Below are 15,657 nucleotides of genomic sequence, written 5' to 3'. Positions count from 1 at the left end.
AAACAATAATAAATCATAATACAATTCTTCTTCTTAACCAGTTGTGTTAATTGGGGTTTCATTTACTCAAGTATGATAGACATTTCTGTTCATCAAAATGGTCAGAAATTACTGGAAAATGCATAGATTTCTGTCATATACGTTAACACCATTGTCTTATACTGTTGCACATAATCGCGGCACAGACCAATCAGGCTTCATTTTGTTCGTAGTCACCCCCCATAGGCCCATTCTGACCCTGGTGTGTGTGGTGGAACTACTTGTGTCCTTTTGCCACTGTGTCCCTATGTGAGGGTGATAGCAAGGGGATTATCTCATTTCCTATAGTTTAAATCACATTCTAAAGAAGGAGAACGTAATGTTGCAAACTGTGTTAATAACTGTGTTATAACACACGCAAAAACATGTATTAAGCTCAGTCGTGTCTTTCCATTACCCACAAATTGTGTCTCAATCTGTTGGAAGGGGACACATTTTAAAAGTAGACATATTTTGTGCAGACGCGCCTTTAAACGATAAAGCTACTGGCGTGCAGACTAAGCACGGCCCGCAGCCAAATAATGAGCGTGATCCATTTCTGAAACGTCTCGTCGCACCGGCGAACGAACCGTGAGATCAGCCTTTTTCCATTATCGATTGGAAAGGAGGATGCTCACGGGGGCGGAACAATTCTTCCAAACCAGGCATCACACTTCTGTGTACGGGACCATAAAATGAAGGCTTAACCCTTAAAGACTGGGAACGCATCTGTGTGTCATTTTTTGATTTCTTTGGCTATTCAAAAAATTGCAAATATCTGCAATTTTTTGAATAGCCAAAGAAATCAAAAAATGACACACAGACTCGATGCCATGCTATGAGCTTGTATATTATACAAGCTCACTATGAGCTTGGAGATCTGCTATTTTTGAAAAATCCTGAAAATGTGTGCACATCTTTGAATGTACCGGTATATCTTTTTTTAAAGCGAACATTTACATGTTTAACTTATGTTGCTATAATCAGTGGTTCTCAAACTGTTCATGTCAAGGACCACCCAAAATTATAAATATTTGACCGCGGATCCCCACAAAATATTTTGTTCCAGGGACCCCCCAAAAATTTCCTTTTTCAAAAATAGCAGATATACAAGCTCATAGCGCGGCACTCAGTGCCACGCTATGAGCTTGTATATCTGCTATTTTTTTATAGAAATCTAAAAATGACACTGATGCGTTCCCGCTCTTAACGGGTTAACTGGGTGTAAAATGGGAAGAGTTGTCAACACAATGCAGACCAGCATCGAAGCTGACAAGCATCAGCAGTCAGGTCCGTCCGCTAATGATCACTGAATCCTTTGTGGTCAGGACAGAAACAACCACGGCAAACTCCCAGACATGTACGTTCGTTCGCTCGCTGTGACAAGTTGGGGACCCGGCTATAGGGGATTTGCAGGCAGTTACGTTTGTGGACATTGGTATTTTGTTGGTAGCGGGGGAACATTGATATTTTGCGGATAGCTGGGGACATTGATATTGTGCAGTGGTGGGTGGGAGGCACAAATGGCACACGCCACGGGAGAAAGCAAAAAGACCAAAAAAGAGATCAATGAAACGACAACCGCCAGCGAGTCAATCCTGTGGATCTGCAATCGATAAGTAGTGATTTTGCAAGCGCTCCTTAGGCACAAATACGTGACATATCCCTCCCTAGATCTAATGTAATGGCCTTAATTAGCGTGGTTGGATTTAGAGTGCTGCCAATGAGGTGCTATATTTAGCTGCAAAGGGATCGTTAAAGGATACCGCCAGGTTTGTCTTAACATTTTCGTTCCACAGACCACTGCACTGATTTAAAGGAGCAATCATTCTGTGTTGTCAGGTTAATATATACTGTACTGTATGTGCATTCACTGACACAAAACTGCCTATGGTCCAAAGTTACAGGGATTTTATAGCAAATAAGCATATATCATACTAGTCTGACAACACTGATATGTAGTGTATGTTTACTTTAATGTAGTGTAACGTGTCTTTTTAGTCATTATTTAAAGTATAGCTTGGTCTTTTTTTTTTTACTCACTCATTTTGATGGTTATGGATTACATACTGTGATTGAAAACATGTATGTGTGTGTGTGTGTGTGTGTGTGTGGGGGGGGGGGGGGGTTTCCACCCAACATCAACAATGGCTATGTGGCCACCTAGAGAGAAAATAAATAAACCATGTAATGCTGCAATATATAGTATAATCTGTGCAGCATCTCAGCATTCAATAACAGTGAGTTGGCACTCAAAGTGGTTGAGCGCTCCTCCTCTGGTCAGAGCCTATACCAGGTTTCATGGAGAGGTTTTGTTTACCCTCTCTGACCCCTGTTGACCGGAGTCCCCCAGGGGTCTGTACTTAACCATAGCCCCCTCCTTTTATCACCTTTTACACCAGATCCATTGGCTTGGGTCATCTCTGCTCAAAAAGCTCTCCTATCACTGTTAAATGCTGATGACACTCAACTGTTGTTCTACTTCCCTCCCTCTGCCACCACAGGTTGAAGGGCACCTCGCTGCATGCCCGGCTGACATCTCACAGTGCATGTCTTTCCACCACCTCAAGCTCAACGCAAACAAGTCTGAGCTTCTCTTCTTCCCTGAAAGATCTTTCAATCATCTTTCCACTCGGGTGGCTCCTGTTCAAATTGTCAAGAACCAGGTGGCGTGGTCCTGGACCAGTGGACAGGCAGCTGTCCTTCAATGCACACACACACTGCAGCGATCGCTCAATCCTGTAGGTTTACACACTACGACGTCCGGAGGTGCGGACCCAATTCCTCACCAATGAGTCTGCACAGCTGTTTATCGAAGCCTGCAGTCACCTCCAGGCTTGACTATTGCAACTCCCTGCTTTGCCGGGTCTGCCAACATGTACATTCAAACCCCTACAACTAATCCAGAATGCTGGGGCAGGTCTGGTCTTCAACCTCCATACTTTTATTGTTTTAAAAGGCTCCCCCTTCTGCACTCCCTTCACTGGCTTCCGGTTGCTGCCTGCATCCAATTCAAAACACTGATGATGACCTATACAAGGCATATAGCATCCCCATTCCTTCAGGACGTGATCCACCCCCCTAAAATCCATTACTGCTCACTTAGATCAGCTAACACAGGAAGTCTGTCTCTCCCTTCGCTATACGACACCCTGGTCAACACTCTCCAAGCATCCTTGACTGTTTTATTCTCCCCCCCCTGCCTGCCTCCCAAACTGTGAAATGACCTCCACACCTCGGTCAGGACGGCAGACTCACTCACGCCTTGCGTTGCGTCATCGTCGGCGTTGCGTCAATTTGACGTCATTCCTGCTCCACAGGGTACATTCAGAGCACTGTTTTCTTTTTTCTTTTTTCCAAAGGGCATCAGGATTATCCCATTAAGACCTGGAACGCATCTGTGTGACTTTTTCATTTGAGCTAAAAAGCATCATTTTACACTTTGGCTATTAAAAAATAGCAGATATACAGGCTCGTAGCGCGGCACCGAGTGCCGCGCTACGAGCTTGTAGATCTGCTAATTTTTTTTTAACCCTCTAAGACCCGGAGCTTTTTCAAGTTGTGATGATTCCTGGCTCTGTGGGGGGTATTTATATGCACATATCCTGGCCAATGGCATTGTAAGACTAAACAATAGGACCCAATGAGGATTTAGAGGTGAAGAAATGAAAAGATAACAGAAAAACAAATTATTTAAACTCCTTTCTTTATAAAATATAATTGTTGCCAAAAAGCATCGCTGGGTCTCTTAAACGTGAAAATGTGTGCAAATCTTTGAATATATATTGTTTAAAGCGAACATTTTTAACTCTATTCTTTGCTTCTGGAGGTCCGTGGAACAAAACATTTTGAGATGGGGGTCGGCGGCCAAATACACATCATTTTGAATTGAAAATTGACATGAAAAAGTTTGAGCACCACTGATATAGAAACATACGTTTTTTCAGAATACTGTTGGGATTTAGAAGACATTTGTAGAATCGGCTTCAGGTCTTCATGGGTTATTCATGGTTTATGCATAGAGCATTGAACACAATGTCGACACAGCATGGCTAGCCGCTGGCAAATGTTGATGCAACACTTATTCAACACAACACTCAATGGCACCAGTGGAGCCTGAGTGTCACTCCCCATTTCCCGGCACAGTCTGAAAACTCACCTCTTCAGACTCTCCCTCGCAAGCACTCCTCCCTCCTTATATCACTTCTCGTTGCCTGTTTTGATCGACGTTCGTTACACCATGCATGTTGGTTACCTGTCCGCAATTCGCTATGAATGCTATTTAGATAACATGTCATTTAGACAGATGCTATGTTAGATGTTTACCTGGTATCCAAGTTACCGCGTAGCACCTAATCATTTTCCTTGCACTCTATTTAATTGACCATTTACCCCGCCGTTTGTTGACTAGCGTTCAGGCCACTTACTCCGATCTGGCACTTTGAAAAAGTCGCCCTGGATAAGAGCGTCTGATGAATGCCTAAGCTGTTGTATAATTGTAGTTGTTAGCGTGGCTCAAATAACACCGCCTCAGAATGTAAAAGAACTTCAGCACGAGGCATGCATGCACGCACATAAAAAGAAACCGACACGCACAGAATGCTATTTTAGCAGGTCACTGTACTGTATGGATCACTGAGTATTTTCACACTTCCTTTTTCGCCGCCCCGGTCATCCTCTTAACCCATTCAGACCGGGAACGCGTCTGTGTCATTTGAAGATTTCTTTGGGCTATTAAAAAATAGCAGATATACAAGCAACAAGTGCCGTGCTATGAGCTTGTAGATCTGCTATTTTTTTTCAAATCTTTGCTTCTGGGGGTCCCTGGAACAACATATTTTGAGATGGGGGTCCGAGGCCAAATACATGTAATTGTGGGGGTCCTTGACATGAAAAGGTTTTTTCAAAAAACTGTCAGGCTTTGAAAGACATTTGTAGAATCCCCAGAAGCAAAGATTTGAGTTACAAATGCTTTAAAAATAAATATATAAAAAAATGGGCACAGATTTTGGAATAGCCCAAATAAATCTAAAAATGACACACAGATGCGTTCCCGGTCTGAATGGGTTAACAAATCTGTCACGTTATATAGGGGCAAAACCCCGGGACAAGGTCTTCCTCTGTGTCAAAGGGAGATGGCCACTCCTGGGAGCCACTCAACTGCACAGAAGGTCGAAGGGGAGACCGGACAAGAGAGTACAAAAAGCTATATCCAAGCGCACGGCAATTCAACTGAGATTTAGCTCGCGGTGTAGGAAAAGGTGTTTGGCCTTGTCTGAAGCCTCACGCAGGTGGTAGTAGTGTACAGTATAAGAACCGGTTTCAGACCCAAGGTAATACTAGTATACCTTGGATCTGATAACCCATTCAGTCCGGGGACGCATCTACAAATGCCTTCTAAATCCTAACTGGTTTCTGAAAAACGTATGTTGCTCTATCAGTGGTTCTGAAACTCTTTCATGTCAAGGACACCCAAAAGTATATGTATTTGGCCGCCGACCCCCATCTCAAAATATCTTGTTCCAGGGACCCTTAGAAGCAAAGATTTGAGTTAAAATGTTAGCTTTAGAAATACATATATATTCAAAGATTTGCACAAATCTTCACGATTTTGCAAAAATAGCCAAAGTATAAAATAATGGTTTAAGTGGTTACACGGATGCGTTCCCGGTTTTAATGGATTCATAACATAGTGGTGTAAAAGTTGTGTCAGACGGATGTTCTCAAAGTGGTCTCTGGGTAACCCCCAGGGGGTCCTTGAGGGGGTTCCAGGGGGGTTCAACTACTTTAACCACTAGTTGGCTATTTGAGGTTCGAAGTTGTTCTCCACACTGTGTCCAGGTATTACAGCACTGCTACTCCCAAATTTAAAACTGCATATTCATTTATTTCCTTTCAAGTTTGCTGGCTGTTTTGTGCAGAATGACCTCTCTTAAATAGCTCTCGTCTCCAGAGAAGATCACAGCCTCATAATGGAATGAGACCCAGCTTTCTTTTCATCATCCACTGGACTAAGCAGAAGAGACTCTTTGAGAGAGAGATAGAGAGCTGGACGAGTAGTGTGTGTGTGTGTGTGTGTGTGTGTGTGTGTGTGTGTGTGTGTGTGTGTGTGTGTGTGTGTGTGTGTGTGTGTGTGTGTGTGTGTGTGTGTGTGTGTGTGTGTGTGCGTGTGCGTGTGCATGTGCGTGTGTGTCCAACAGAGACAGAGGAGAAAGAGAGAGACTGTCTAGCTCAGGCAATGTCTCGATATGACCAAGTAATTAAATAAACCCACTACTACCGAGATATCTTTTAACTCTTGTTCGCGTCTCCTGAGAGATTCAATCGTGCCTTTTTCCACAAGCCAATTGTGTCACTAACAAAAAGATATGTATAATTACTCCCGTCCATCCGTTGCATACCATAAATTGAGGATATCGTTGCTGTCGGGGCAGAAACCTCGTATATCCATACTCTAACTTTTTGTGTTCTTTCGTAAAAGTAACACCCTACTTAATCATACTACAGCTTCACACAAAACGGATCAAAAGTAGCATGTCTGCAATTAGTGTGTGTGTGTGTGTGTGTGTGTGTGTGTGTGTGTGTGTGTGTGTGTGTGTGTGTGTGTGTGTGTGTGTGTGTGTGTGTGTGTGTGTGTGTGTGTGTGTGTGTGTGTGTGTGTGTGTGTGTGTGTGTGTGTGCGCGTGTGTGTGTGTGAGTGAGTGAGTGAGTGAGAGAGAGTGTGAGTGAGAGAGCCCGTAGCCCTGTCTCTATCTCCAACAAAACTCCACTGCATCAGAGATGTCTTCGGCGCTCAATTAACCCATTTAAACACAACAACAACAAAAAAGGAGATCTACAAACTCGCACTATGAGCTTGTAGATCTGCAATATCTGAAGAGCCAAAGTATAAAATGTTTAAAGCTCAAAATGACACAGATGCGTTCCAGGATTTAATGGGTTAATGGCAACTTTGCTCCTGTGTGCAAAAGAAAAGAAAGCAAAAAGTATTCCTGAGAGGCACGTGTTGTTGTCACCCCTGGAACATGTTTCACATTGCGGAGGGAAAGTCTGATTTATGAAGTCACAGAAAAACAGTTATCTGAGCCGCTTTTCCTCAACTTGTTTTCTTCGGGAGGGAGGAAGGCTGTTTTTAAGGAGCTTTATTAATTATGAATGAAACAAAATAAAATGGTCAATTCCTCAGCACAAAACATAGTACGGCTTTACAAAACTATTACAGCATTCAGTTTGTATGCACCACATATCTGGAACAAACTCCCAGAGATCAGGTTCAGCTGCAGGTCAGTTACAACTCTCAGTTCTTTTATATAAAGACGTAAGACTTTTATGTACTGTGGGTGTATACACACAGTGGGTGTTATCTGATGTCTCCCACTGTTTTCAATGATCACACAATGGCAGCGTTGTTGCTTTGAACAACAAGAGGGAGAGCGGCTGCCCCACACATATCTATCTATAAATGCACGATATCTGTATGTGTATGTATCCCAAATATCTCGAGAACCGTCCAACCAATTCATAATGGGCGGGTGTATCACCAAGGACCCATGGTAATGCAGTGCCGAGTGGGAAGTTGGTCAGATCAGTGCTTGTCCAGAAATTATCTATAAATCCACAAAACTCTGTGGCCCTTTTTATGCCCAGATATGGAGATCCCTGGATCCTTGGGCATGTAACGATTTACATCGTTACATGTTTCACGTGTTTTAGCGCTATGGTGTTGAGTGCCATTAACGTGTTTCACGTGTTTTTGAAAAAAATAGAAAAAAACTCAAGATATCATCATCTGAAGATTTGCAGCTCCATCCACTCCTTGTTTAACTTATAACTTAAAAAGGCTGTATCTCGCTTCCTAAGCACTTTTTTTTTACTTTGAAATAATGGCCAGAAATAGATAATAATAATTTGGGCACTCAATGAGTTAAATCGATTCAAATTGGTGACAATTTAAATCGATTTAATAAAAAATGTATCGCGATGCAAAAAGCAGAGGGCGGCAGGGCGCGTAAAAAAAGAGAATAAAATACAGGATATTTGAGCATGAATGTGCTTGCCACATTGGAGAATTAACCCTACTGGTTCTGGTGACCCCAACACCTTCATCTAGTGACAAACTATTAATAATATTTTACTTTTTTCTTTTCTTTTTTACCCCACTAGTTTGAGTGCATGGCTCTGAGAAGGACAATGATGTTTGGTTCAAACAAACAATTAACAAGCCTGTTGTCTTTTCTTTTTGTCTTGCCTTTTCTTCTTCTATGAATTATCGACACTGATTTAAAGGTGACACACAGTAAGCATATACTGCATCTCTCCCATATTGAGTTTGATCGTTATTCGTAGAATAGATCCTGTCTGGGCAGCTTGCCAATCAATGAATCTTTCTCTATTCTCCTGGTCAAACAGTTGGCTATAGGCAGCTGACCATAATATTTGGCTGCTACCAAACCACAAGCTCAGCCACATCCTATCTGCGTAACCAATAGAGCCAAACTGATGCCAGATTTGTGGGTCCAATGCCGATCCAGGTTTTAGAGAGTCCACCAATTCATGAGGTTTGTCAAAAAAGTGCAATATGTTCTAATCAATTTGAAAAACTTTGATTTGATTAAATTGATTTGAGAAAATGTGACTTATAAGCAAGAAAAACACAAATAACCTTTGGATAGATAAAAAAAAAATACATTGACTGAACTCTATTTTATTTAACCACTTAAGCCCTATTCCCATTTGTTTTCAAAACGTTCGCCTATAATGACAAGCCAGGTTTAAAGTAGCCTGGGACCAGACGAATCTGCCAGTGCAAAAAAAATATTTGCCCTCTGCGATTTGGGTCTGGCACCGCTCCGTTGTGAATCTATTTCCTGCTCCCGAAGTCTGGGGTGACCAATCAGGGCCCAGTTTTCAAATATGGAAGACTATAATTGGTAGCTGGTTGTAGGTCTAACCAATTGCGTCGAGAGCCATTGTTTTGATCCCGCCCCCTTGGAGAAAAAAAACGTCCTCATAGAAGCACCAGACTCATATCCACACAGTGATATAGTCTGGCTACACGAGGCTAGGTTTAAAGTGGTTCGAAATTGGGACACATCGACTGCATAATTGCCGATACTGTCATAATGTGATCATTTATACGAACATTAAAAAAAAGTCAAATAATATCCGACACTGGCCAGAGCGATATGGGTCTGTCTGGCCGTAATGCCACAGAGTTCAGTGGAAACAGACCTGTGGTCAGAGATGAAAGCTGTGCCTTATTTGGCTCTATACTCTCCACGGGGGAACGCCTTCTAAGGCCCAACATCTAGACAATTTAAGTCATTTTGAGAATGTTCTCAGAGGCAGACGGTCAGACGGTCTCCCCGCTGTGACACGGGCAACAAATCAGTTTGGACTCGGTGAACTGGGGTGGCGGGCAGTGGTGGATGGTAGCAAAGTAAATGTACCTGATAACTGTACTTAACCCATTCAATCCGGGAACACATCTGTGTCATTTTAGATTTCTTTGGCTCTTCAAAAATAGCAGATATACAAGCTATGAGCTTGAAGAGCTGCTATTTTAGAAAAATCTTGAAAATGTGCGCAAATCTTTGAAAATATATACAAACAGTATATTTTTAAAGCAAACATTTGTAACTCAAATCTTTGCTTCTGGGGATTCTACAAAGCACAGATCGGAGTTAAAAATGTTTCCACGATTTTTCAAAAAATAGCAGATCTACAAGCTATTTTTGAATAGCTAAAGACATCTTAAAATGACACATGGATTAATGATAAACAGCTTGCAGATCTGCTACTTTTGATGCTTTTGCGTGACGCTGTAATATGATCAAGTAGAGCATTCATTCACGAAAAGATGATAAGAGATTTCTGCACCGACAGCAACCCATATACGTTATACTGTAGGGCCATGGTGGCAGGATGATGGTGACGATACACTAGTGGGAGCGCCAGATCTATCAGCGCCTAGCCAAGATGGATGGTTTAAACCGCAGATATTATTACAGCTAATGATTCACCTCAAGTGGCCATTACTGGGGTGCGATCCGTCTCCCTCTCTGGGATTTTTTTTCTCTTTCTCCAGAGTTGGGGAGCTGACAAGTGGAGTGAAGCGAGAAAAACAGATAGCGAGAGAGATAGTGTTTGTGTGTGCATGTGTGTGTGTGCACGCAGCACACACGTGTGTGCCAGAGAGAGAGAGAGAGAGAGAGAGAGAGAGATAGTGTCAAATAGAGACAGAAATACATGATGGAGAGAGAGAAAGAGGGAGTCAGGAGAAAAGTGAGAGTGTATAATTTCCATTCACTTCTTCACCCTGTCAGTGGAAATGCCATCTTCTCTAAGCTTCCACTCATTTTGATAGAAATGATGCCACAGGAGAAAAAAAAAAGCTTCTACCGCTGCCTAGAGGACACTTGACATTGCACAGTGTGTTAAAAAGGACCATAATGGTTGTCTGGAATTCTAGCCCATTTACAACGTCTCTCGTGGTGTACAGTACTTGACACAACTGCCGAACATTCCAAAAGCATGTCGTAAATTCTTCGACTCTATGAAGGAAGGCCATTGGATTCTGTTCATTTCAGATCCGGTATGCAAATCAACTTTGCAAAGGCCAGAAACTTTTCTCGAGGTACTGTGGGTACTTCAACTCAGTTGAAATGTCATTGTGCGGTTATTCCTTGGCAAAGTTTTTGTCGCATCTGAATGCTATTGTTATAGCTCAGATTGATTTGAATGAGCCTAGCCAAAAATAGACCCCCGGAGAAAAGATTCATTCACAGGTCGTTAGATTAAAGACGCCCACGACTTATAAACGGCACAATGTTTATCCAAGATTGACTGAATTATTCAGGTAAGCTCAGCTTTAATGACTTTGTAGAAAATGTAACCAGACCTGAAATCTAAAAATAAGGCCATTAATAGGAAAAGAATAGTCTGTTTATATAAGATAATATTCTGGGTGAAGCTGTGAATAGACAATGACGTGGGTAATGACGGTCGGTAATGAAATGACGTCTGTATGATCCTATAAGCAAATGGAGATAAATGGACACAACCGCACACCGCGCTGATGTCGTGAGAGCTAAAATGGAAGGGGATTTAATCACTTAATCACGGCCTCTGTGAAAACAGTTTTCTGAAAAGAAAAAAAAAGATATGTTGCTATATATCGTCTGTGCCGGGTTTTTGTTTTATTTATTCGCACAATAAAAACAGTACAACGGTAACATTATTAAAAGACACAGAAATAAGTGCAGGTGAGAAAGGAAACCCATATAGGGCTTACACAAGGTTCTCACCTAAAATAATAAACAAGTAGCAAGTTAAAGATAGCAATCAAACACAAGACACGACAAACAACAAGTATCTTTTGTGTGTGTGTGTGTGTGTGTGTGTGTGTGTGTGTGTGTGTGTGTGTGTGTGTGTGTGTGTGTGTGTGTGTGTGTGTGTGTGTGTGTGTGTGTGTGTGTGTGTGTGTGTGTGTGTGTGTGCAGAAGTAGGGCTACATTATAATGTAGAAGCAAGTGAAGAGGCTTGAGTCATCAGGCTGGCCCTCAATCTATGTTTAAAGTTACTGAATGAAGATGAGGAGTTGGCAATAAATATGCGTGTATTCCAGAGTAAAGAACTCTGTCTTTAATGGAGAACTGGCTATGAGTGGTATGGCTGAAGGGAGGATGAAGATTGTCGGACTGTCTAGTACTATAATCATGAACTTGCAAAATGGGTCATAAAATAAATCTTTGAAAGGTGTACAGTAGGAAGCATATCTGAAAGGTAAGTGCATTTATAGATGAAAGAACAGGACTGGACTGTGTTAGTGTCATAGATAGACAATACATTTAGATTTTTAAACAGAGGAGCAGATGGAGCCAAAAAGGTACGCAGAGTAAGCTATTCTTACAAATGTATTTTGAGTAATGGGTCGTCTGTGTAAATTAGGACACCTCATATGTCATATGTCCAAAACTGTTTTGTGTGACGCTGTAGTATGATCAAGTAGGGCATTCATTTACGAAAAAACACAAAAAGTTAGAACAAGAAGATTTCTGCCCGACAACAGCGATATATAGCAACAACTAAAATGACACAGAGGCGTTCCCAGCTTGAAAGGAATAACAACGTATAGGTGTAACAGGTCTAAATGGGTTAAAGCTGCAATCTGTAACTCTGATGTCCTACCCCAGATTCGAACCCAGGTTCCCCCTACGCAAGTGCTGACATTTTTTTTTTTTTTTACAACTGAGCTAATAGAGCCTGCCTGCTTGCTCAGGGGAGAAACTGAATTATGAGCTTCAGGCAGTACCATGTCATAGATAAAATAACTGACAAAGGCTGGATAGCCAAAATATGTGTTTCAATTTTCAAGGCATATGGAAAAATAAAAAAACTTGTAACTCAGAGCGACCCAATGAATAAAAAAACTAAGAAATTATATTTAAAAAATCACACCCAGTGTGAAGTGAGCGGTGTTATCTAAGGTCATCACAGTGATGGAAGCTCACTTTTAAAAAAAATGTTTTTTGAAGTGCGTGGTGCTATTTATAGGTTATGAATTTCATCATGCGTCTCGCTAGCCAATCACAGAGTGGTCTGAATACTCATCAGCCAATCACAGTACAGGGAAAGACACATTTTCACAACGGATGGGTCATGGGTCGCGACCCCACTTATAGGAGCGGCTACACCGCTCAAAACATTTTTTTTAAATGAGTTGTGAGCTTGTAGATCTGCTTTTTTCAATAGTCTGGGTCCCGAGAAGACATCAAATTTCTCTTTTGGGTCTCCAGCTAAAAAGTTTGGGAACCACTCCTCTGCTGTACCATACAGATTGGTCAAAAATAATTATAAAAATGTATTACACTACAAAAAAGTTACATAGAGGAGATGTAATGCTATTTATCCTCCGGTATCACTCTACAAAAAACAGATCTGCAAGCCTACAAAAACGTTCTGGTCTTTTATGGCCTGGCCCTCTAGCAACAGTGGAATCACAGAAAGACGGTTTCCAGGGCCCCTTAATGAGGGAGTGGGCCGCCCGCCGCCAGAGGTTGTTATTCAACTCCTGACCGTCAAGAGATACTTTTAACAAGGGACGCCTTTAGCAAAAAGAAAGTCTGCTCCAAACACAAGAGAACGTCCCTGTGCTTTGACAGCCTCATTAAACTTTCACTGGGTGGCAAATGGAGTCGTATTCTCTCCCTCTCTTCCCCTCTCTCTCTGTGTGGGTTTATATGCAGTATATACCTGGTGGCCGGGAGGGTGCTGACCCTGGTGAAGAACACGGAGGGTTCCACGTCCACGTGCACGCCCAGAGACAGGTCCCTGTAGTAGCCCTCCACTCTGCCGGCGCCGCCCGAGTACTTGAAGTTCAGCACCGCCTCCAGAGTCTGAGCAACAAAAAAGGAGAAGGAGAGAGAGGGGGGACATATCAATAAAACAGTGGTTCTCTCTTTTCTTTTTTTTTGTTTTACACAGAAGCAGAAACAAAACAACAAAAAGGACCAGACACCTAACAGAAACCAAAAAAAAGAAAGAAAATAAATCAGAACACAGAGGGCAAATGCAACAGCGTCCGATAAAGTGCATAAAGTCACAACAGTTTATGAGGTATTTCCATTATCATCGTCTCGAAAGCATGTCCGACACGTTAACGTCCCATAAGAGTTGGGTAAAAGGCCCAACAAACCCTATCATATAATTCACTTTTCCTCTTCAGAATATAGGTTATCCTTTTGAAAAAAGCACAGCAACGCTCATTTCCCTGAGCCATTGGTTCGCCCGTGGTCTTTGAATGTTCTCCCATGATAAAGCAATTATGCGCTTTGCTTGGAGTAAAATAGTGGTTCTCTTAAAACTGTGGAAATCTTGAAAGCATTAATCATTATTTGTTTAATATTAATGTTATTACTTAGATTTTCATGAAAATCTCAGTGTTTTGACAATTCGTTGGGGGCCCAACTTGCAATACCCCCGTGGCCCCCGGGTCCAGAGGTTGAGAACCAGCGCAATAAAAGATCCAGAAGTTATTTCACGATACAATTCATTTACGGAGAACGTATTAACACCATTCTTTGCCAGTATTCTGCTGCTCCACAAAATGATATGAAAAAAGAAACCTTCAACAAAATGAAACGCTACGCCGTCGTCCACCATCAGCGTCTGAAAGGAATCTGTGCATGGAAGAGCGAGCGTGTGTGATTGGGGTCGGAGGTGACGGTTGGAGGCGGCGTCTTCCTGCGTGGACACAATCGCAAGTACACCGCCACCGCCCGCCCATCAGCAAAAAAAAAAGGTGAAAAAAAGAAAAACACACGGGTAATCTTTTTAAGATCAATGCATCAAAAAGCCATTACGGTAAAAGAATGAGCAACATGGCTATTGTGGCGTGTTTAATGAAATGGATGCTTAATGAAAAACGGTGAGACCATCTGAGTGGGTGGGGGGGGGGGGGGGGGGCGAGGGGAGTGGAGTGGGGTGACATACTGTGGTGTCTCCGTAACATTATGGAGTTATGGATTATGGAACTTGGGTCAATCTGGCCGTGTTCCACCACGGCGAGGGGGCGGGTGGCTGCACCGCTCAGCAAATAAGTACTTTTTCTTTTTTTTTCCCAAAAGTACAAAGGTATTGGCAACAACACATACTTAAAGTACTTACTATGCAGAATGTCCCATTTCACAATAAATTGTTGTTTTGCTTTTAATTTGTCAAGATAGAAAATAGCCAAACAAGAGTTTTTAGTGGTTAATGTTTGTTTTGTAATAATAACGCAAAGCGACTAGTAGCTCAAGTTCTCAAATGAGTGTAGTGGAGTAAAAAGTACAATAGTCTACTTGACGTAGTGGAGTAGAAGTACAAAGTATCGGTAAAACGGAAACACTCAAGTACCCTCAACATTGTACTCTGTACTCTACTCAAGTACAGTGCTTGAGTAGTAAAGGTACTGTACTTAGTTACTTTCCACCACTGCTGATGGGGGGGGGTGGACATGGGTCAATCTGGCCATGTTCCACAGAGGGGGAGGGGGAGACACAGCCAAGTGGGCGAGGGATAGTGAAGGGAAATTAAAAGTGACAGTTTATGGCGAAGCGGCAGTATAGCTGACTCAGGCAATAGGCTAAAACAGGGGCAAGGGATGGGTCTGAGATGCTGCTTCTCCTTCCGCACAGCGTCCATCATCTCCCCCGTGTTATTGCTGATGGAGGCACTTGCTGTGCTTTCTGATTCCGAGACACCTTTTTTTTTATGCCAATCCTTTTATTATTTTTCACTTTCAATCCTCCCCCCCGGGTTGAGAGACGGGCCAAAATCATGCCGAGCCTCCTGGCTAAAATGTCCAGCTCATTACAACCTAACGACAGCACCGGAGGAGGAGAGGAGAGTCGACTTTATTGTCACATCACCCAAATGTGTTTTTGCGTAAGCTCGATCATTTGTGTTGTTTTCCAGAAAGGGAGAAGAAAGGGAAAAGTAGAGTGTGTATGTGGATGTGTGTGTGTGTGTGTGTGTGTGTGTGTGTGTGTGTGTGTGTGTGTGTGTGTGTGTGTGTGTGTGTGTGTGTGTGTGTGTGTGTGTGTGTGTGTGTGTGTGTGTGTGTGTGTGTGTGTGTGTGTGTGTGTGTGTGTGTGG

General features: G+C 42.4%; 1 protein-coding gene across 3 annotated transcripts in view; it reads right to left on the bottom strand.

Annotated features, from left to right (window-relative positions):
- trappc9 (trafficking protein particle complex subunit 9) overlaps positions 1 to 15,657 on the bottom strand; it is a 325,308-nt gene that overhangs the window by 159,557 nt on the left and 150,094 nt on the right. For all 3 annotated transcript variants that reach the window (XM_084081382.1, XM_084081384.1, XM_084081383.1), the window contains one exon: positions 13,273 to 13,415. In XM_084081382.1, the coding sequence (XP_083937508.1) occupies positions 13,273 to 13,415 (143 nt within the window). The remainder of the gene's footprint in view (positions 1 to 13,272; positions 13,416 to 15,657) is intronic.

The sequence above is a fragment of the Gymnoscopelus microlampas genome (genome assembly GCF_963454915.1).
Source record: "Gymnoscopelus microlampas genome assembly, chromosome: 15".
Lineage (NCBI taxonomy): Eukaryota > Metazoa > Chordata > Actinopteri > Myctophiformes > Myctophidae > Gymnoscopelus > Gymnoscopelus microlampas.
The sequence above is the reverse complement of the archived record's forward strand: the minus strand, read 5'-3'. Positions and strand labels throughout refer to the sequence as shown.